The sequence below is a fragment of the Solanum dulcamara genome, chromosome 5, assembly GCF_947179165.1.
Source record: "Solanum dulcamara chromosome 5, daSolDulc1.2, whole genome shotgun sequence".
Lineage (NCBI taxonomy): Eukaryota > Viridiplantae > Streptophyta > Magnoliopsida > Solanales > Solanaceae > Solanum > Solanum dulcamara.
The window spans coordinates 1,555,426-1,577,531 of NC_077241.1; the positions used below are offsets into that span (position 1 = coordinate 1,555,426).

Genomic DNA, 22,106 nt, shown 5'->3' on the forward strand with positions numbered 1-22,106 from the left:
AAAAATATAATGTGAATAATCTATTTTAATACAAATATTAGTAACTATTTATATAGTCCGAACTCATGATTTATATATATATCATAGAGAAAAATTTTTAGTGGTACTTCAAAACTCCCAACAAAAAAATCTCATATTCTCTTAATTTTCTTGTTAGCTTTTGTTGACTATATTTGTTCCAATTCTTCTTATTTTCCATACTAATTAATGAACACCGACCATTGATGGAGAAATCGTAAATCATTGCGTACATTCGTGCCACTCTTATATATTTAAATTAAATATATCGTCAATGTAAAAATTATTTTAATATTATCTTAAGTCCATCTAAAAGATATTTATAACAACAACAATAACAATAACCTAGTAAAATCCCACAACGTGGGATCTGGAAAGGGTGGAGTGTACGCAGACCTGACTCCTACCAAGGTAGGACGGCTGTTTCCAAGAGACCCTCGGCTCAGTAAAATCAGATAAGAAAGAAGTCAGATAAGAATAAGGAGTTCAAAGCGATATAAAAACGATATAGAAAAGCAAGACAGGGCAATCAAAGTACAGAAAGTAATGAAAGTAATAATTGATAATAGATATCAGACCATAGGAAATTATAGTGCGCTAATACGCCTACTAATAAAAGAGAATAACGAGACTATGAACTAGCCTTCTACCCTAATATGGGTCCTCCACACCCTCCTATCTAAGGTCATGTCCTCGGTAAGTTGTAACTGCGTCATGTCCTGTCTAATCATCTCTCCCCAATATTTCTTCGGCCTACCCCTACCTCTTCTGAAACCATCCATGGCTAACCTCTCACACCTCCGCACTGGGGCAGCTGTGTCTCTTCTCTTCACATGTCCAAACCATCTCAGTCGCATTTCCCGCATCTTGTCTTTCACCGAGGCCTCCTAAAAGATATTTATAAATAAAATTCTTTAAAAATATATAATTTTAAAAAAACAAATTATCTATATTATAACAAATTAAACTAATTTGAAATAAATTGATCTGATGATATAAATTTTTTCGATAATATATATAACTTAAACTCATGTTTATTACGAGGTTGATAGCCAGTCAACAAAAATGGCTTTTAGACAGTCGATAGTCTCTTGTGTTCCCTTTTCCAATAACAAATCTTCTGCATGAGTTTCACAATCAAGAATGTTTTTGCTGACCTGATTTATAATCAAGTGGGGTGGAGTGGGGTTGGGGCCTATAGTAAAACAAGTTACATATTTTTATTCGATTTAATTGTTCGATATGTGAAATCTGTTTAATCAACATTGGAAATTACCTTGCATATAGCACCAGACTTACTAGACTAATGTCTAATGTTTGCTTGTATATTCCCCAAATATATGAACCAAAACTTACTATCATCAAATATTTGCATTATTTACACAATTTTAAACCGCGCTCTAATATTTTTTCATAAAATATTTAATTTGTTCGAAAAAAATCTTTAAATCTTGATAGAAAAGATCCACAAAGTTGCAAGAGAAATAAAATGATCATTTATTAAATAACTATTTTGAAAAGAAACAACTGGCGAAAATTTCACATCATAGGCCCGCCAAGGGGGTAAAATACTTCCTACCGAAGGAATTTTCAATCCGCATGGCTCGAGAAATGGTCAAGTTTACTACCATAGAACTTGCCTATATACAACAACGAAATCAGAATTTTCACTTTGGAAAAGTCAAAATATAAAGAAGTAAACGCACGAAGAAGTCAAAAGGACTCTATACATACATAAAACAAAGTTTACATATCTACATAGTGTAATTTTCCAGTGAAACTTGCCTACTCACTATATTCTAAAAGACTAGGGATTCCAACATATATGCTTCTAACATCCCTTTCACTTTCAGGGTAAATGGAAAACATTATCCTAAGCTTTAAAACAAGAAAAAAGTTGTCAAAGAAAAAGAAAGTTGTAATGACTTATGTATTCACTTTTCACTAGTGAATCCCTGTAAGTTGTTATCTGGAGTAAACCTGTCGATACGTGTTTTGATATTATGTCTCTGTGTTCTTCCTAGTTGTCGTTGATCCTGTAAATGAGAGAATTATGTCTGTTGTCCTTTGGATTATGTCTTGGAACGATGGACGGAGTGTTGGATTGCTGTTTGTATTCAGAGAAGAAAATGAGGTGTAGTTCGAGTTCATTTTGCATACATCAATGAGAAAATCAAACGAAATAAACAAGTACCTTTGCCAACAATCGAGGATGATTGTAGAAACTCGAGTATCAAGATTGTCTGGAATTTCCAATCTACGATCCATAAATCCGACAACTCCTACAACCTTTAAAGAGAATAGTTCATTGGTTCCACGTAAGAACAACAATAGCAACATAACGAGTGTAATCTGTAATCCCACAAGTGGAGTCTGAGGAGGGTAAAGTGTACGCAAACCTTACCCGTACCTTGGGAGGTAGAGTAGTTGTTTCAGATAGAGCATCGGCTCAAGTAAAAGCATTACAAAGCAGTTCGAAAATTGTTTTAGTCTAGACAACTTGCTATAAGCACTTGCATTTCTCAACTTGCGAACAACAGAGAAGGAGAGAGTTACCTGTAAAGAATTAAGGTTGTTCCATGGAATAGATTCAGTCATTAATTCCCATAGGATCACACCAAAACTGAAGATATCAGATCTGCACGATAATAGAAGAAATCCATCAGAAAGACATTACAATTCAACAACTACGACTACACCTCAGTCCCAAGCGTGTTGAGTCACTACGTCGTCATCATACCAAATAAAATAAAAGTGAAAAATTAAGTTTATATACATATATATATATATATATATATAACGTATTCTCGGAACAAGTCTATAAACTATTCTCCAACTAGTAGATATCACGTATATGGATCTTTTCCTTCCATTTTGTCTTATCTTTAGCTAAGTCTGCATTTTGATTCCAAGGATTTGTAGAACTTTCGAGAAAGCTTCCTTCCATGTGATTTTAGATTTACCCCGTCCCCGTTTAACACTTTCACTTGCCATACTGTCAAGCTATTGCTATTAGTGGTTATTGACGGTAGAATGTACAGCAATATAACTATATATCCACACAAAAAAGAGGAAAAAGGATGCTCGCACACTAAGCAACATTTGGTAACATGAAACACTATTACTCAAAGGGATAAAATGGCTCCCGTAGTTTTATTTTTTTGTCTTCCTACGTTGAACATGTTCTTTGGGAAAAAGGCACGAAGGGGAAAGGGCTCAAGCTCAATAAGCAATTGAGCATCAGCCAAACATCTACTCGTTTCCGCAAATTAACAGATGCAAGGATATGTTATCTTCTCATGAAGCTTTCAAGCAAGGTTTTAAGAACTTACTTTTCAGTTGATGGTTCATTTCGAAGTACTTCAGGAGCCATCCACTGGGGCTGCAATAATCAAGAAAACGGAAGTGGACCGGTATTGGCATAAGCTATATCTGATGTGACAATGAGAAAGGGGAGAAAAAGAAGTTAATATGTTTACCGTTCCTCGCCCAGATTTTGTTGTTAAAAAGGTTGAATCTTTAAATCTTGATAGGCCAAAATCTCCAACCTGGAAAAAATTGTCAGTATACCTATCTATTGAAGGGCTTCACTGAGAATTATATAAAGCATCAGTTCAGTAATCAGTACCTTGACGGTCCAACTTTTATCGACAAGCAGATTTGATGATTTCAGGTCTCTATGTACAATAGGTGGGTTCCGGCGATGCAAATAATTCATACCTCTTGCCTATAGTCAATTAAACAAGTGTGAGAAACACCATGATTTTTACTTGGTCAAGTGTCGCACTGAAAACATATTAGAGAAGGAAATTGATGAGTCCAAGCAGAAACCACACCACATCGAGGGCCATCCTAAGACGCCGTCTGAAGTCTAATAGATGATTATTTCTGTGAAGTGTTTTGAAAAGACTTCCCCTGAAATACATGATTAGAATGTTGTCATTTTATTTTTCCAACTGGACAGAGTGGACAATCATCTACCAATTGCCAGTCCAGTTTATCGACAAACTTTTCCGCGGCATTCTCCCGCAGGTGAGTGACTCAGTTCAATACCTGGGTAAAAACTCTGTGACTATGGCAGATTTTTCTTGAGAAAATACGGCTCCCATGAATAGCAACACATTAGGATGTCTGAGTCTTTTCATTATTTCAACCTGAAAAACACGGTAGAAAGTAAATTAAAAGGTTTTTTTCTATCAAGGTAGCGTCCATCTAGCAGCTCACATCACATACCTCCTTTTTGTAGTCGAGCAACGTTTCCTTGCTGCATTGATTCCCAAAGTAAACCTTAACAGCAACATCCTAAAGAAAACATTGAGAGAATTAGTAATCAATATAAATCAATACAACTCCATAATGAAATGCTATTCCAGTATCCTTCAGAATATAGACAAAAGTTTGTGAACTAGGGGAGTACCGATCCATTCCAGATTCCATGATACACAACACCATATGAACCTAAAGAAAAGATATTGAGGTCAGTGATCATTTCAAAAAACTAAAATGTTTTCTGTACTTGATAAGTGATAAAAGGCTCGGCATTATATTATAATATTTACGCAAAGAGTAAACTAGGCAACCATTGTACTAAAATTCAGGTAACAGTTTCTTCCTTTCACCACAGATGTTATGCTTAAAACATACCATGAGTGGATACATGTATGAACAATCAATGAAGGAACTACTCGAAAAAAATATATGTCCAATGGTGCATTAGCTCAAAAGATCAGAGATCTGTATGTAAACAATGGCGAGATTAATCTGTTTTACCTCGTCCAATTTCCTCCTTTAGGCTAATGTCTTCCCATAAAATTTCACAATCTACCATCAAGCTTGACTCATTCTCAACTTTGAATGATGAATTTCCATGGCTATCTGTGCTCCCACCTGACTTTGGCGATTGCTGGAGTTCATCACTCATACATGATCCTGGAATCTGTTCAGAAATTTCAAGTGCCTCAGGAAATTTATCAGAGTTCCTTGAGGAGGGCCCTCCAGGAGCCTCATGCGCAGTTGTAGGGGCACACATTCTTCCGGGATGAAAACAAGTTCCTTTCTGGTTTTTCTGAAGGTGATGATGTGCATCAACAAAGTGACAATATTTTTCTGTAGAATCAGATGCTGCTGGTGAATGTGGTTCAGCTACATTCCCACCAACAGGAGTATCGTCATCCCCGTTCTGTTGACCCTTGTCTTTACTAATGTGCCCAAATCCTGCAATATTCAGCTTTGACATAACCTTTTCTGCCTACAATTGTTGCAAACTAGTCATTAGAAATAACATCCATCTTTAATCAACAACATACCTAGTGTAATCCCATAAGTGAGGTTTGGGGAGGGTAGAGTTTATGCAGACACTACCCCTACATTGGGAGGTAGAGAGGTTGTTTGAGGCTCAAGGAAAAATATATCAAATCAGATCGAAGAAAAAAATAATGGAAGTGAAGAAATCATGGAAAATACTATAGAAAGCAGGAAAAAATATTAGGGAACAGTAACTATAACAAATAGTGTGATAATCGAAATACAAGAGACAGTAGATAGTGGCAAAAATCGAGATCCTTCCATGACTATTCTATAAAACATATCAAATATGTTATTTAGCAAAAATAAGCTGCAAACAAGACCTTGAAGGCAATTGCTAGCCAATATTTGATAAAGTGAAGAGAAAAGAGAGGGACATCATATAGAACCACACTCCAGCTATGTAAAGAAGCAGGAAATTACAAATTTGGAAGGCTGAGCGATGTCAAATGTAGATTCATCCTTCTCAGAGTTCTCTGTGTTAGCTCTATTCTTCCCACCGAGCAAACTGAAACTCAGCCGTGCTGCCTGAAATGTTAATCTAACCTCATAAAATGACATTTTAGTCAATGAGAAGCAAGTAAACCAACTACCTTCACACTTACTGGTGCTCTAGGTGGCTTCAATGGTTTTCCTTCTTTGGTGTCTAAATCAGCCTCATCCCTAGCGCTCACATCTGCAGCTGCATCTTCTCCACGCTTCAGTGAGAAAACTTTCGAGGCCTGAAAAATCAGGAAAACAAGGGATAATTATTTAGAAAGTTGGACCAAAATGCTTATGAACCACAATGACAACACAATAATAAGCACCAGATTTGAAACAGATGATGCAATTTGTGGTCGCTGATTCCATTGAATCCTTTTGAAATTTATTCCCCGAGCACCAGGTTCACCATTGTCCTCATGGGAACTTGTGTCGTTTGAGTTTGTATTAATGAATGAAGCTGCATCATTTGAAACAGTGATAATACCAAAAAGATCGCCATTTTCGTACAATGGGCTCTTCGTCAGCATTGCCATAAATATCTGACCAGACCTCTTCTTACAAGGAAACAGACCGGACCATGATTGTCCACAGCGCAATCTTTCCCTGGCAATCCTTACCAGTTGATGATATTCTTCACATATAAGAAACTCAGTGGTCATCTGTCCAAGTACTTCATGCTCTTTATAACCATAAAGTCTTTCAGCAGATCGATTCCTGCAAGAGAAAAACTTCCTTATGTAATATGCAACTCACAACAGACAAGAGCATCTAGAGTCTTCCTTGTTTCTTTTCCTGTTTACTACATGACTTAAAATCACACGAGTTCTTTTTTCTTAGTTTTTTTTTAAAAATAATTGTGGTGTCTGGGCCAGCCTTCGCGCACATCAATTAATTCCACGGGATACCTGTCACCTCCCACCAGCATCAGGTACTAGGTAACTCTGTCCACAAAGGCTAGGACCTAGTGTTTTTTTTCTCCGTTGGGATTAGAACCCGAGACCTCATGATTCTCAACCCACGCCATTGACCACTAGGACACATCCTGAGAACTCACTTTTACTTCTAGAGGGAATAGGAAAATATTGGTCATAAAAAGAGTCAATGAGAAGTAATTGCATTTTCTGTTATTTCGGATGCAAGACAATCTATACACCTCCATATCTAAACAAAATAGGCAAGGGGATTTATAATCAAACCTATGGAGAAATATTTGCATAAACCAAAGTGTCTCTCGGAAATATAATCAACGGCAGAGCCTTGATGCTTTATTACTTGCTAACATAACTTTCCAATGGCAACTACTACGCCTTAATCTCCAAAAAATCTGGGGCTCAATACATGCCATTTGAGATCATCTCAGATCAATATTTAAATAAAAATAAGATACTAGAAGTAGTCTATATTTTGAGTACAAAAATTGATCATTACGACAGTTGTCTTAGCAGCTATAAAAGATTATTGCAGAATGTGTCTTGGAATAATTAGAACTGGAACACTCTCTGAAGACAAATCTTATTATCCAACAAACAGTCAAACGTCAAGCAGTTTAATCAAGAATTGCAAACATCCAATGAATATTAGTACGTTCACTAACTCAAATTAAATAATCTTTAGCATAATTAGAATCAGGCGATACATTCGACGCCTTGTTTCCCCCCAAAAAAAATCAATCAATCAACTACGACTCAATCCTGGAACTACTTTGGGGTATAGGGAAATCCTCTAAATCTGCTCCTTACATTGAAAAGATACAGAATCAATAAAAGAAGTAATTTTCTAGCAGTTTAATCAAGAATTGCAAAGTATCCTATAAAGAAAAGAGTCTTAAGCAACAAATAGTACATCTACTAACTACAAATAATTAATCTAGGATAATTCGAATCAAGCAATCAAAATCGATGCCTTGTTTTCCCCAAAAAAAGTTGATCAAACAATCAACTATGCCTCAATCATGAACTAGTTGAGGTATACTAAAATCCTCCAAATCTGTTCCTTACATTTTAAAAAATACAAAGAGCAATTTTTCAAAGTAAATCTAACCCAATTCAACTTCAATTTACCAAGAAAAATTTCAAAATATCAACAATCCCAACTCAAATCAAACATCACCCATTAGAAATAGAGTAATAACCGTGGTGTCAAGGCCAGCTTGCACGCACATAGACCAGTTCCACGGGGTACCTACTACCTCCCACCCACCAGCACAGGTAAATCAACTAGTTGGGATCAGTTATACTAAAAATCCTCCAAATCTATTCCTTACATTGTAAATATACAAAATCCATAAGTTTTCAAAGTAAATCTACCTCAAGTCAACTTCAATTTACCAAACAAAAGCTCAAAATATCAACAATACCAACTCAAATCAAACATCACCCACTAGAAATTTTTCTTGAGATATTTTTTTGACCATGAAATTTGATCAGATTTCGAAAATTCAATCTTCAAATATTTGCAAGTGTACTAGTTTTTGGGACTTCCACTCACAAAATTTCAAAATAGTGAAATGCATATCCAAATTCCAAAAACTCAAATTTTCAAATTTCAACTTCAAAAGATCTATAGCCAAATACAACAACATGCCGTGACATCCCACAAGTGGGGTCTGGAAGGGTAAGATGTACGCAGACCTTACCACTATCTCACGGGAGATAAAAATATATAGCCAGATGAGAGCTGAAAATATACAAGAATCAATAAAAGAAACATTTTTTTCGAAGTAAATCTAGCTCTAGTCAACTTCAATTCACCAAGAAAAAACTCAAAATATCAACAATCCTAACTCAAATCAAACATCACCCACTGAAAATTCGATCTTCAAATATTTTCAAGTTCCGGTTTTCCGAAACTTCCACTTACAAAACTTCAAATTGGTAAAATGCATGTCCAAACACAACATCAAATTCCAAAAATCGCAATTTCAATAGCTCAAACTTTCAAATTTCAACTTCAAACTCTACGGCCAAACAGGAACTGAAAATATACAAAATCCAATAAAATAAGCAATTTTTCAAAGTAAATCTAGCTCAGGTCAAAGTAATTTCATAATCAAATTTGAAATTAACTTAAAACAAGTTTTAATTTCACTTACCAATATATAATTTCCCCTGTACTAGCTCTGCTAACATGAACAGCATGACCCATACAATTCAACACATTCCTGTAAGGACTCCCAGTAGAAAAAAACCCAGGAACACGAAACCCCATTTCACCTGAATCCATTAATTTCTCATCTGAATCATCCATTTTCAATGAATTATCAATCTTTTTTTCTTTAAATAAAACATTCAACTGTTCTTGAAGCTTCCTATGACTCGATTCAAGTAAGTAGAATCGTTTGACCAAACCTGAGTTTGTCTCTTCGGCGCCGTCTCCACCGTGCATGGCTGCCGGAGGCGGTGACTACGGCGGAGAGAAATGACGGAGGTGGACATTTTTTTTTTGGTATTTGAATATCAATTCTTGATTTTAAAAATTGGGTTTTTTTATTGGTTTTTTTGGTGGGGCATGTGGGTGTATGCCACGTGTCCCTTTGCCGGCCAAATGAAGCTATCAGATGTTAACTAGTGGACGGTGGGGGTTGTTTAATTCAAAGAAATGTTTGATTGGTGGAAAGAAAATATGTGACACTTTTTAAATTTCGAGATTTAAACAAGTCTATGAGACACATTCGTTCTACATAATATTCTACATTACAATTTTGTGTCCTACGTGGCGTCGTACGTGTATTATGTGATTTGTTTAATTTTATATAAATTTAAGTGTCTACTTGTGCACATTCAAAGTTGAAAGGCATAGATGTCTGTTGAAGTCAAGTTAAAGAACATATTAATGTATTAAATTATTTTACTCTCAAAAAATAAAAAATGTTACATAAATTGAGATAGATGAAGTAATTATAATTGATTATCGATCAAGTAAAATATATCAAGATAGATTTGAGAGAAATATAGTGATTTAAACTTGTTTGGAGAGTTGTTATCTATTGTATGGTATAGTGTTGTTATTTTTAATACAATATTTGCTTTAATTGTTACTTAAATTTTATTATAGCGTATCGTTAAATTTATCGTTAGAAAACAAAAAAATCTCATTTTGTGTAATAATCGATTTGGTGTGATTGCGTTGTTACTTCCTTCTCTTTCTTCTTCTTTTTCTCATTTTGTATTTACTTATTATTTAATAATTTTAATTTGTCTTCACATTATATACATAACAACAAAAAACAATGCAATTAATTTAAATAATCAAACATTATATAATATAATATAATACATACACACTATAATACAATACGATACAATACATTATCTAATAATCCTTAAAAATCGTCCAAAAGGAATTAATAGTAATTGAAGATTGGCCAAAAAAAAGTAGTTGAAGATTGATAGATTGGTTTAAATATGTTCTTTGAAATTTCTTATATTTAATATTCAGCTAGTATTTTACTGTTGTTTATTTTCTAAAGAATAAAAATAAAAGAGTTGTCCAATAGCATGTTATTACCTGATAAATTTATCTCAATCTCTAATAAAAGCATATTTCATTCTTTTTCTCCAGATTTTCAATCTTATCCAAATTCGTATGGACATTTTGGAAAGAATAAATCTAAAAATAGGCGCCACACTAAATAGACCCAACACTATAAAAAAAAAAAAAAAGAAGAAGAAGAGTGTTTTCAATCAGATCTTGCGTTGATAAAAACTTCCCCTTTTTTGGAATATTAAGTAAGTAAGACCTGATTTTCTCTTTTTCCAAATCAAAATAATTGACTAAAATGATGCTTTGAATATTTTTGCTAAAGTCCAAAAGATAAACATCCACAATAGTCCTTGTTTTATTTGAAGAATATTTGCTACATAGGTCCATTTTCTAATCACCTGACTAAGGTCTGCGTACACTCTATTCTTCATCTGCTTTGACTAAGGTCTGCGTACATTCTATTCTCTTTAAATTATATATTGTGAGATTTTAAATATTTGATTAATTCAGCATCAATGTATTTTAATGTAAAAGGATCGATAGTTTGGGTAGATAAAGACAACGTACAACGGATAGTTAACTTATGAAACTCGCAAAAAAATAAAAATAATTTAACCAGATGTATTTTTAACCATTACTCTTGAAAATGTATTTCTATTTTCCTCTATCTCCTATTAGAAAAAACATGTAATGGTCAAACTTTGATATCTCACTAATTTAGATACGACAAAATAATTATCAAAGTTCAAAAATTCCAATTGAAATATGTTCACATACCTGATACCTCTTAGCAACCCCTTATAACAAGTATTAAAGTTGACTATCTACTAAATAAATCCTCTAAATTCTCCATTTAATTAGGACTACACGTAAGTGAGTTCAGGATTTATTATTTACGAGTTTAGATTTTTGAGTTTTTTTTAGAAAAAATATGAATTCAAAGCACAATATTTTTAATTTTTTTTTGCAGATTATATTTGATATAACTAAAAAAAAACTTATCAGCTACGATTCTGAGAACTCTACGGAGAATGTGTGTGAAAATTTTGAAGCCTTTGTAAAGGGATTAGTTTCTTTGCCTATATACTTTCCTGGAACTGCCTATCACAAGTACTTACAGGTATTTATGAATTTAATTTCTATGCACTAATAATATCATAATAATTATTGGTAATCCTTTATACAAAGTGGACAAATAACCTAGAAAATAAAATGAATTATCTACTATAACAATTTTGTTAGAATATATGATAATATATTCTGATTTTGTATAGTTGTTATATTTGGTAGGTGTATATTTAGAGATATAATTAGCCCTTAATTAGAGCTAATCAGTTTGGATCCTAGTCTAACTTTAGGCTTGTAATCTTGTATATAAGCTAATGATGCTTAAAGAATAAGACAAGGAGAATAATTCTTTCATGGTATCAAAGCTCTAAGTTTTAATCCTCACTCTTCCGCAACCTCCCTTCGTCTTCTTCCTGTTGCATTATTTTTTTCTTCTCTTTTCTCTTCTCCATGGCTGAGTCCAAATCATCCTTTCACCCTGCTCTTGTTGTTTCTAACATCAAGAATCTTGTTCCCATCACCCTTGAGATGGAGAATGTTCAATATGCAACGTGGGCGGAACTCTTCAAAATTCACGCACGATCTCACAAAGTCATAGACCATATTATTCCTCCGGCAAAAGGCAAAGAGAAGCCTCCTAAGACAGAGGAGGAGATGGAACTGTGGGTTACCCTTGATGCCACGGTACTCCAATGGATCTATGCCACTATCTCTCAAGATTTGCTACATACAATTCTTGAACCCGACACCACGGCGATGGAGGCTTGGAATAGGCTGCGTGATATATTTCAAGATAACAAACACTCCCGTGCCGTCATACTTGAGTACTATTTCACTCACACTGAAATGGAGCAATTTCTCAATGTGTCCGCGTACTGTCAACATCTTAAGTCCTTGTCGGATCAACTCAAGAATGTCGGCTCTCCGATGGTAAATGACCGACTGGTTCTCCAATTGGTGTCTGGCCTTACCGAACCATATAATGGTGTGGCCACACTCATCCGTCAAAGCGATCCTTTGCCCCAATTTTATCAAGCTCGCTCGATGCTTGTTCTTGAAGAGGCTGGTCTCAAGAAGACGTCTCAAAACACATCTTCTGCTATGGTTGCTCATGATTCGGACAATTTTCATGACTCTGTTGATCAATTACCCTTACGACGCCATAATGCAGGTGGTAGATGGCCTCAAAGTCGTGGAAATTCTGGTAAGAATAGAAATTCCAGTGGGGGGCAGAGGGAAAGGCAATTTCGGCGGTGGCTCAAGTAGTGGGGGAAAGGGTGGCGGCAACAACAACCGCAATGGTGGCCAGGAGCAACCCCCCCTAATCAGTGGACCTCTAGGCAGCAGTGGATACAATGGCCATGGATGCAGTGGGCTGTACCCCCATGTCCACTTCCTACTGGACAATGGGCCAGGCCCAACATGAATTTCCGACAGCAGCGCCAACAGCCACAGCCCGGTATTCTTGGGCCCCGTCCTCAGCAAGCTCACTCGGCTACAACTCCTCCTCCAACTGATATCGAGGCTGCAATGCACACCATCGGTATTACTCCTTCGGATGCAAACTGGTACATTGACACCGGTGCCACTTCTCATATGACATTCGGACAAGGTAATCTCACGTCTTATTTTAATTTGAGCAATAATCGTGGTATAACTGTTGGTAATGATCAATCTATTCCAATTCGTGGGTATGGTCATACTAAATTAGAGTCTCCTCATCCTCCCTTGTCTCTTAAAAATGTCCTTCATGCCCCCCATCTTATCAAAAATCTCGTGTCAGTTAGGAAATTCACAACTGATAATTCTGTTTCAATTGACTTTGATCCATTTGGATTTTCTGTGAAGGATTTACAGACGGAGATGCGTCTAATGAGATGTGAGAGTCGAGGCGAGCTTTATCCCATCACCAAGCCACATGTCTCTTCCCATTCTACCTTTGCTGCTTTAGCTCCCTCCTTATGGCATGACCTTTTGGGCCACCCGGGAGCGCATATTTTGAGTTCTCTTAGGAAGAATAATTTTATTGAATGTAATAAATCTAGAAATTCTAGTGTTTGTCATTCATGTCCTCTTGGGAAACATATTAAATTGCCGTTTGTTACTTCAAATTCTACTACTATTATGCCATTTGATATTGTTCATACTGATCTTTGGACATCACCTGTTTTGAGTTCTACTGGTCATCGGTATTATATATTATTGTTGGATGATTTTTCTAAATTTTTATGGACCTTTTTATTATCTAAAAAATCCGATACTTATTCCACCATATTAAATTTTAGAACATTCATTCGAACTCAATTTGAACGGGAAATTAAGACCATAAAATGTGATAATGGTCGGGAATTTGATAATAGACCTTTTTGAGATTTTTGTAAAAAGCATGGTATTTCTTTCCGGTTGTCTTGTCCTCATACTTTTCCTCAAAATGGAAAGGCCGAAAGGAAAATTCGTACGATTAACAATGTTGTTCTTACTTTACTTGCCCATGCTTCTTTACCTCCCTCTTTTTGGCACCATGCATTACAAATGGCAACTTACCTTCTCAATATTCTTCCTCATAAGCAATTGAATTATCAATCTCCCCTTCAGCTTTTGTATCAAAAGGACCCGTCTTATTCTCATCTTCGGGTTTTTGGGTGTTTATGTTTTCCTCTATTCCCTTCTACTACCATACACAAACTTCAACCCCGTTCTACACCATGTATTTTTTTGGGTTACCCGTCTAATCACCGTGGGTACAAGTGTTTTGATCTTTCCTCTCGAAAAGTCATCATTAGTCGTCATGTTATCTTTGATGAGACACAGTTTCCATTTACAAAATTACATACTCCACAGAGGGACTCCTACAGCTTCTTAGATGATGGCCTTACACCTTACTTGGTCCATCATTTCATTTCCTCTTCTAGCCCAAACAGTACTCCTCTTGCTCATGATACTACACCCACTACTACTGGCCCCACACAGCCCAACCTTGCTAGCCTAGATAGCCACATAGACGGAACCAACTTGCCACAAGCCACTGGGCCTTGTGCTTCAGGCGCAACGCCTTCTCCACCATCATTTCCTAATCATCATAGCCTTCTTCCAAGCCCACGTAGTAGACCTGTTACTCGTAGCATGCATGGTATTTTTAAACCAAAGAAACATCACAATCTCCATACTTTAGTGTCAAAATCCCCGCTGCCCCATAACTCCGTGTCTGCTCTTCGTGACCCCAATTGGAAAATGGCTATGACTGATGAATTTGATGCTCTTATTAAAAATAAGACGTGGGAATTGGTACCCCACCCATCCGATGTTAATGTTATTCGGTCTATGTGGATTTTTACTCATAAAGAAAATTCTGATGGTTCTTTTGAGAGGCATAAAGCCCGTCTTGTAGGTGATGGAAAAACTCAACAGGTGGGCATTGATTGTGGTAAGACATTTAGCCCAGTAGTCAAACCGCCTACTATTCGTACAGTCCTCAGCTTGGCTCTCTCCAAATCATGGCCTATTCACCAACTTGATGTCAAAAATGCATTCCTACATGGTGCACTTAAAGAGACCGTTTACATGCATCAACCTATGGGGTTCCGGGATCTTGATCATCCTACTCATGTGTGCTTACTAAAGAAATCTCTATATGGCCTCAAACAAGCTCCGCGAGCGTGGTATAAGAGGTTTGCTGACTATGTCTCCACTCTTGGGTTTTCTCATAGTATTTCTAATCACTCTCTCTTCATTTATCGATAAGGTACTCACATGGCTTATATATTATTATATGTGGATGACATTATTTTAGCTGCTTCTTCTGATGATCTTCGAAAGTCCATAATTGCCCTTCTTAGCTCGGAATTTGCTATAAAGGACTTGGGCCCTTTGAGTTATTTCTTGGGTATTGCAGTCACTCCTCATGGAGGTGGCCTATTCTTATCACAAAAGAAGTATGCATCAGAAATCATTGACAGAGCTGGCATGTCTTCTTGTAGGCCATCTCCTACTCCGGTTGATACTAAATCGAAGCTGAGTGCTACTTCTCGCACATCTTATGCAGATCCTACTCTCTATCGGAGCCTTGCAGGGGCTTTTCAATATCTCACCTTCACACGGCCCGACATCACATATGCGGTGCAACAAGTATGTTTATTCATGCATGACCCGAAAGAAGAACACATGCTTGCTCTCAAGCGCATTGTGCGCTATATTCAGGGTAACCTGGATTATGGTCTTCATTTATATCCATCCTCTACATCCACTCTCATTTCCTATACAGATGCGGATTGGGGTGGATGTCCGAATACCCGCAGATCGACATCAGGATATTGTGTGTTTCTAGGTGATAACTTGATCTCGTGGTCCGCTAAACGACAACCTACTTTGTCCCAATCTAGTGTCGAGGCGAAATATCGAGGGGTTGCTAATGTAGTTTCTGAGTCGTGTTGGTTACGTAATCTTCTTTTGGAACTTCATTGTCCCATTAAGAAGGCTACATTGGTGTATTATGATAATGTTGGTGCTATATATCTTGCTGGTAATCCTGTTCAACATCAACGCACTAAACATATCGAGATGGATATTCACTTTGTTCGTGAAAAGGTTGCTCGAGGCCAAGTTCATGTTTTACATGTACCATCTCGTTATCAGATTGCTGATATCTTTACCAAGGGTCTTCCTTTGAATCTATTTGAAGATTTTCGAGACAGTCTTAGTGTTCGGAAGCCTCCCGCTACGACTGTGGGGGTGTTAGAATATATGATAATATATTCTGATTTTGTATAGTTGTTATATTTGGTAGGTGTATATTTAGCGATATAATTAGCCCTTAATTAGAGCTAATCAGTTTGGATCCTTAGTCTAACTTTAGGCTTGTAATCTTGTATATAAGCTAATGATGCTTAAAGAATAAGACAAGGAGAATACTTCTTTCAAATTTAAAATATAGAGATCACATAAACTTCTTTACACTGTCCATTTGTGGAGTTTGAGTTCTCTCTTTCTCCTCACTCCAAGTATTCTTGTTAATGGAGTCTTGTACTTTCATTTTAACATGTTTTTTAGTTTCATGTCTTCATTTCATGCATCCTCCCTAAGCATTCGAAGTATTGACTTGATGAATAACACTATTTTTTTACTGAATTTGTTTTGAAAAGAATGATACGTTCATAACTTTACGATAGTTCCTATTTTTGTCTTTAATGAGAAGCTTTTACAGTCACAAATTTTATCGCCTATGTAAAGCCACAAATTTTAAAGCTTTTATAACTGCACAAATATTATGACATATTTAATTTAAATCACAAGTTGCAAAAGTCTAGATTTCTTTATTAAACTCTATACTGATTCAAATTATGTCACACAAATTGGACCACATGGAGTAATTGGTAACCTGTTGAAAATAATAATTAACCTACTATCACATATTAAACCGCACTGGTTGTGTAAAAGACTCTTGACACTATAAGGATCTTATATAAGTTAAACCGTTAATAGCATGTTTGGTCCTTCAATTATTTACATATTCTAATTTTAATCCTTATAATATCTAATTAAGCACATTTAATCTTCAATTACTTGAAAGGTACACTTTTGATTCCTTTACTTATGAATATTCATATGTTTTTAGAATCATTAACTATTTTAGTGTTTAATTAATTACCAATGTGTTTATGTTATACTTGTAATGTTGCTCCATATTTGAAGGTAATATACTTCTAAAAATAGTCCAGATATAGAATATTTCCTACGTAAAGGGACCAAAATCATACATTTTAATCAATATGTTGAGGCATATGCCACCAATATTAAAATCGAAATCTATATTTAATAACTGAAGGATCGAAAATATTATTCTCCCTAAGTTAAATCATATATAGTCAGATGTCTATATAACTAGAGCATCATTTCACTACAACTATCAAGTTTTCTTTATGTTACATGTGTTATATTCTTGTTCTCTAGAGTAGTAATTTTTGTTATGACCACCAGAGGGCAGAAGAATTATAAACATGGACCAAATGCAGGTTCCCAATTTTAGAATTAGAAGATGTCAAAATAGAGGGTATACAGGTAGAAACACAGTGACTTCTTTGATTATGTACTAGAAGAATTTCAAAGTGAGGAAACAATTATCACTGAGGCAATAGCTTTGGATTTGATGTTTGTCTTGCTCTTTAATTTGTTAGCTTTGAAACAATCTCTTGGGCTATAACTTTGGCTATTAAGTTTCTTCATGAACATCCAAAGGCTTTGAAAGAATTAAAAGTAATTAAGTGAAACTCATCTTCTTGATCAATTGAACAACATGTGCATTTACTTGCACAAAAAAGGAGGTTATTTGGTATTATTTATTAAACAGAGTCAAATTCAGAATTTGAACAACATATATATTTACTTATCAAATAGAGTCCGATTGATCAAAATTTGAACATTATCACAAGTTTTACTATTAGAAAATCGTTAATTTCATTTTTTAATATATATTTTGAATTGTTAATTATTAAGGCTCTTGTCGTACTTTTTATATAATTTCTAAATATGTAAATTTTGATTCAATTTTTTTTAAAAAACATTATGTCTGTGAATTCAAACAAAAAATTGGATAGGTTGATGCTCTTACTCAAAATCATATCACATAAAGTGTGACAAAGAGAATGTTTGACCGCTTATCAAATACTTTTTTCTTATGCGACCAACCAAACATTATATTATCTTATACAAAATTTTATGGTGGGATTAATTACTCGAAATACCACAACCAAACATGAAATAACCCCTAATATATATCTTCAGGAGGAACATGAAGCAATAATTAGAAGAAGGGAAAATGCATCTAATGGACTTACATGGCAAGAATATAAATCAATGAAGTTCACATTTCAGGTATTTAATCTAAATTATAATATTGTCACTTCCGAGTCTAAGAATTATCATAAAATTTTGAATTATCATAAGTTAAGTAATTTCATTGGAAAATGCAGTTTATTAATGAAACAGTCAGATTGGCAAATATTGCTCCTGTGATTTTCAGGAAAGCACTTAAAGACATCAACTTCAAAGGTATGTAATTAAAATTCATTTACCACTTAGTTATTGTGAACAAGATATCAAGATATACTCAAAGGAGACATAACTTAATATGATAAGGGTTTAACTTTTATATAGAGGCGTTAAACGGATGGGTTGAACTAAATCTGACAAGTTAAAATGAGTTAAGTTAATAAATATGTGAGTTATTTATTCACTCAAAAGTTATTTAGGCTGAAATGCACTGATATAGTCGCACATCTTTTTTTTAAAAGAGATTTTTCTTAAGGATATAGAATTGCCACTTTAATGTGCCAAGTCACCATTTATAATTAATAGTCCTTTTAAAATATATTTGACTTCAAATGACTATATAGATTCCGATTAAGAAATATATTTTGTTGAGTAAGAAGAATGTGTGAGGTACTTCTTGAGTTTCAGGAATCAATAGCACGATCATTTTATTGATTGATATTGACTTAAAAAAAAAAACTCAGATAATTGGACACACGTGCACACACAAAATTAGTTCAAAATTCCCTCCTAAATAAAAATTATTAAACTAAATCGAAGTTATTACCCTTATTTTTATATAACAATATAAAAGAAAACAATATTATCAATAGGTCACCTTAAAGATAGTTAAAAGACAAGTAGAAAACCATCCATGATGATTAGTAACATGAAAACTAAAGCAAATAACATTTTACAACATGTTAAATTACACTGATTGCCTTATATAAAAGTTCATTACACTGATTGCCTTATATAAAAGTTCATTGTATATACTATCAACAAAATAAAATAAAATAATATAATAAATTATTTGTAATGCAGAATATACCATTCCAGCTGGTTGGACAGTTATGGTAAGCCCTCCAGCTGTGCACTTAAATCCTGCCAAATATGAAGCTCCACTTCAATTCAATCCGTGGAGATGGAAGGTGAGTCGTTCTTCGTCAAAAAATTATATTACGATCATATTTAAATTTAAAAAATATTTTATTGTTTTTCAATTATTGTTTTTCCAAAAAATGTATTTGATTATACATTATTTTGATTTTTCACTCTAAATTTGAAAAAGAGTTTTTCAAGTAAAAGAAAATCACCCCAAAACTTCTACATTTTTTCAACGGAAATGTATGTCCAAACACAATTTCATTTTTCAAATACTCTTTAACTTGACTTTAAAGTAGCTGGTGATAGTTCAAATGGAAACAAAAAACCTGATAATTCAGATAGTAAACTCGTAAACAAATGAAACTTCAAATGTATTTTTATCTCATCTTATAATGAAATGTTGAAAGTATTAACAGGGAACAGAGATAAATGGAGCATCTAGAAATTTTATGGCTTTTGGAGGTGGAATGAGATTTTGTGTTGGTACAGACTTCACTAAGGTGCAGATGGCTGTCTTTCTCCATTGCTTTGTGACCAAGTACAAGCAAGTGTTAAAAAATTGATTGAAGAATATAATTTTGAAAGGAAAAAAAAATGTTTGAGGCACTTGATTTTGATGTCACTATTTAAGTTATGTACTAAGTTCATAATTTTTTTTTATATTTATTCAATTTGAAAATAAGATATGCGGTATTTAAAATTATAAGTATTAATAAAATCTAACTTCAGACATGTGATATTTGAAGTTAATATTGACAAAATCTAATTTTAGATATATGATGTCTGGAGTTTTATATGGTTGAAAGTTAGATATAGTGTCGGCTGAAGCCCAAAGCAAGTAAATTAGTTGCTTTAGGCCCCAAGATCCGTAAGGCGCCAAATTTTATATATATATTGTGAAAAAATAATTTTGCTCACAAAATTAAAATATTTTTTTTAAAAAATCATGTCCAAACATAATTTTACTATAGGTATATCCTTATATAATTTCAATTTTAAATATATTTTTCTAAAATTCAACCAAATAATGTCCAATTGAGCTATAATTAATTTAAAGTACAATTTCTATTTTATTCTTTTTATGTTTCTTGTCGGATTATCACATTATGCAAAGATATATATGTCTTATCAAATACTCCCTCTATTTTATTTTAGTCGTCTATAATTTGTATATTTCTATATTCACAAAAAGTTCTACTGCTATTTTCCATTTTATCCTTGATCACACGTATATGTTTAAGGTCAGAATATTCAAAGAATATTCTCTATATGATATAAACTTTTAATTAAAGACAATTATATTAAATGTTTTTGATATATTTAAAACTTTATCGAGTTAAATTAAAACATATAAAATAAAATGAGTGAAATACATTTAGGCTTCTTTTTGAAGATTTGGCTTTAGGCCACATATTCCGTTGAGCCGCCGCTGAATGCATGAAGGCTGAACTTTAGGCACATATACCTGAAGCTCAATCATTCAGCAATTTCTGTCTGAAGTTCATATATATAGGTTTGAAGTTCAATCATTTTTGTGTAAACTTTAGTCCGAAATATCTAAATTTTAGCCTTATGAAACTTGAGATATTTTTATGAAAAATAGATTTTATCAAAATTAACTTCACACACCACATATTTAAAATTAATTTTGAAATAGCTAAACCTGCACTTTCTCAAAAAGTAAGGTACAAATTAAATAGTGAAATCTAAATAAGATACCCAGCAAAATTTCATCTTCAAAAGAGCGATTGTCTATCAGTTTAGTAGACAACACTCTTTCGGTATAAAACAATCATGCATGCATCTTATCAATAAATACTACGTATCTACTCATGATATTTTAAGACATAAACTTAAAATAATTAAATTTCATATGTTAGTATTTCACTCATGATATCGTAATAATAATACTATAAATAACTTGTATTTCAATCATATATTATACCTGTATTCTTGTTATTCATTAATATTTGTCAGGTGGAAAACAATCAAAGGAGGAGATATAATACGAAGTCCATATTTACAATTTTCAAATGGTTCCCACATCAAAATATTTGAAAAAGATAATTAATGAACGTTTATATTAAGGCGAATCGAGAATTCAAAATGCATTTCTTATAAATGTAACTGTAAATCCACCTCGAATGCATAGTCTTTTGCTATCATGTTCCTAAGTTATCATTGTGGCCAAGTTCATAGTTTATCTTGTGATGTTGTAACGTAATAGTAGACTTTTTTTATAATGATGTTGTAACGATTCAGTAGGTCATTTTGAGAACTATAATTTTTTATTATTATTTTATAAAAGACTCGTTTCGTAATTTTTTAATAGGTATTTGAACTATTCGATAACTATGGTTATTTAATGGAGGGGTGAATTTAGATAATTCATTTAATTAATGGGCTGAAGTGATAATATATTTAACACCCTATACCACTTATTTCATATTTATTAAATAGTTAGTAGGGCTATCATTTTTAGTACTCAATTAAGTTGAAAAAGAAAATAGAAGAGAGAGTTGCCGGATATTAACGCCGACGAAGAAAAAGCTGCACTTCAAGATCGGGTAATGATCCTTTATTAAGTTGATCTATTCCTGACCCTTATAATATTATAGTGTCGAACATATAGTGGTTAAATAATCTATCCCGGTCAATTCAATTCTTTTTTCAATTAACTAGTGAAAATAATGGACTTTAGGGTTGCATGTGTCAAAAAAATTTAATGCTAATATGGGTAATGATGAGTGATCATTGGAAGTTACATATCAGGGCTAGGGGTATTGGTAATGTGAAACATATATATAGTCCGTGCATTTATTGTGTTCCAGTGTACC

The 22,106-nt window shown here is 34.0% G+C and overlaps 2 protein-coding genes across 3 annotated transcripts; one reads left to right on the forward strand and one right to left on the reverse strand.

Annotated features, from left to right (window-relative positions):
- Positions 1 to 1,725: 1,725 nt before the first annotated feature.
- Positions 1,726 to 9,246, reverse strand: LOC129888687 (uncharacterized). 2 transcript variants are annotated; one of them, XM_055963656.1, is made up of 15 exons: positions 8,900 to 9,246; positions 6,132 to 6,522; positions 5,928 to 6,044; positions 5,746 to 5,850; positions 4,789 to 5,266; positions 4,436 to 4,476; positions 4,252 to 4,320; positions 4,072 to 4,172; positions 3,855 to 3,933; positions 3,647 to 3,745; positions 3,498 to 3,566; positions 3,351 to 3,400; positions 2,575 to 2,656; positions 2,213 to 2,307; positions 1,726 to 2,125 (listed from the first exon to the last, which is right to left on the reverse strand). In XM_055963656.1, the coding sequence occupies exons 1-15, from the start codon at positions 9,190 to 9,192 to the stop codon at positions 2,020 to 2,022; spliced, it is 2,175 nt and encodes a 724-aa protein (XP_055819631.1). In that variant the 5' UTR covers positions 9,193 to 9,246; the 3' UTR covers positions 1,726 to 2,019. The 2 variants fall into 2 exon arrangements, with proteins under 2 accessions (XP_055819631.1, XP_055819632.1); XM_055963657.1 differs by lacking the exons at positions 1,726 to 2,125; positions 2,213 to 2,307; positions 2,575 to 2,656 and adding an exon at positions 2,890 to 3,013.
- Positions 9,247 to 11,266: 2,020 nt separating this feature from the next.
- On the forward strand, positions 11,267 to 21,340 carry LOC129888688 (cytochrome P450 87A3-like; the record flags this gene model as incomplete). Its single annotated transcript, XM_055963658.1, is given in 10 exon segments — positions 11,267 to 11,433; positions 12,132 to 12,166; positions 14,735 to 14,742; positions 17,417 to 17,515; positions 17,518 to 17,607; positions 18,136 to 18,225; positions 18,324 to 18,402; positions 19,207 to 19,313; positions 19,686 to 19,813; positions 21,247 to 21,340. Coding segments are annotated over 10 exon segments (897 nt in total), but the record flags the coding sequence as incomplete, so codon positions are not given.
- Positions 21,341 to 22,106: the final 766 nt, after the last annotated feature.

Excerpts from the sequence above, each read along its gene's own strand:
- LOC129888687 (XM_055963656.1), bottom strand. The coding sequence starts at position 9,192 with ATGCACGGTGGAGACGGCGCCGAAGAGACAAACTCAGGTTTGGTCAAA. Across the intron at positions 6,045-6,131 it reads CATCATCTGTTTCAAATCTG|GCCTCGAAAGTTTTCTCACT; the intron begins GTGCTTATTATT and ends CTGATTTTTCAG. Across the intron at positions 3,401-3,497 it reads CAAAATCTGGGCGAGGAACG|CCCCAGTGGATGGCTCCTGA; the intron begins GTAAACATATTA and ends TGATTATTGCAG.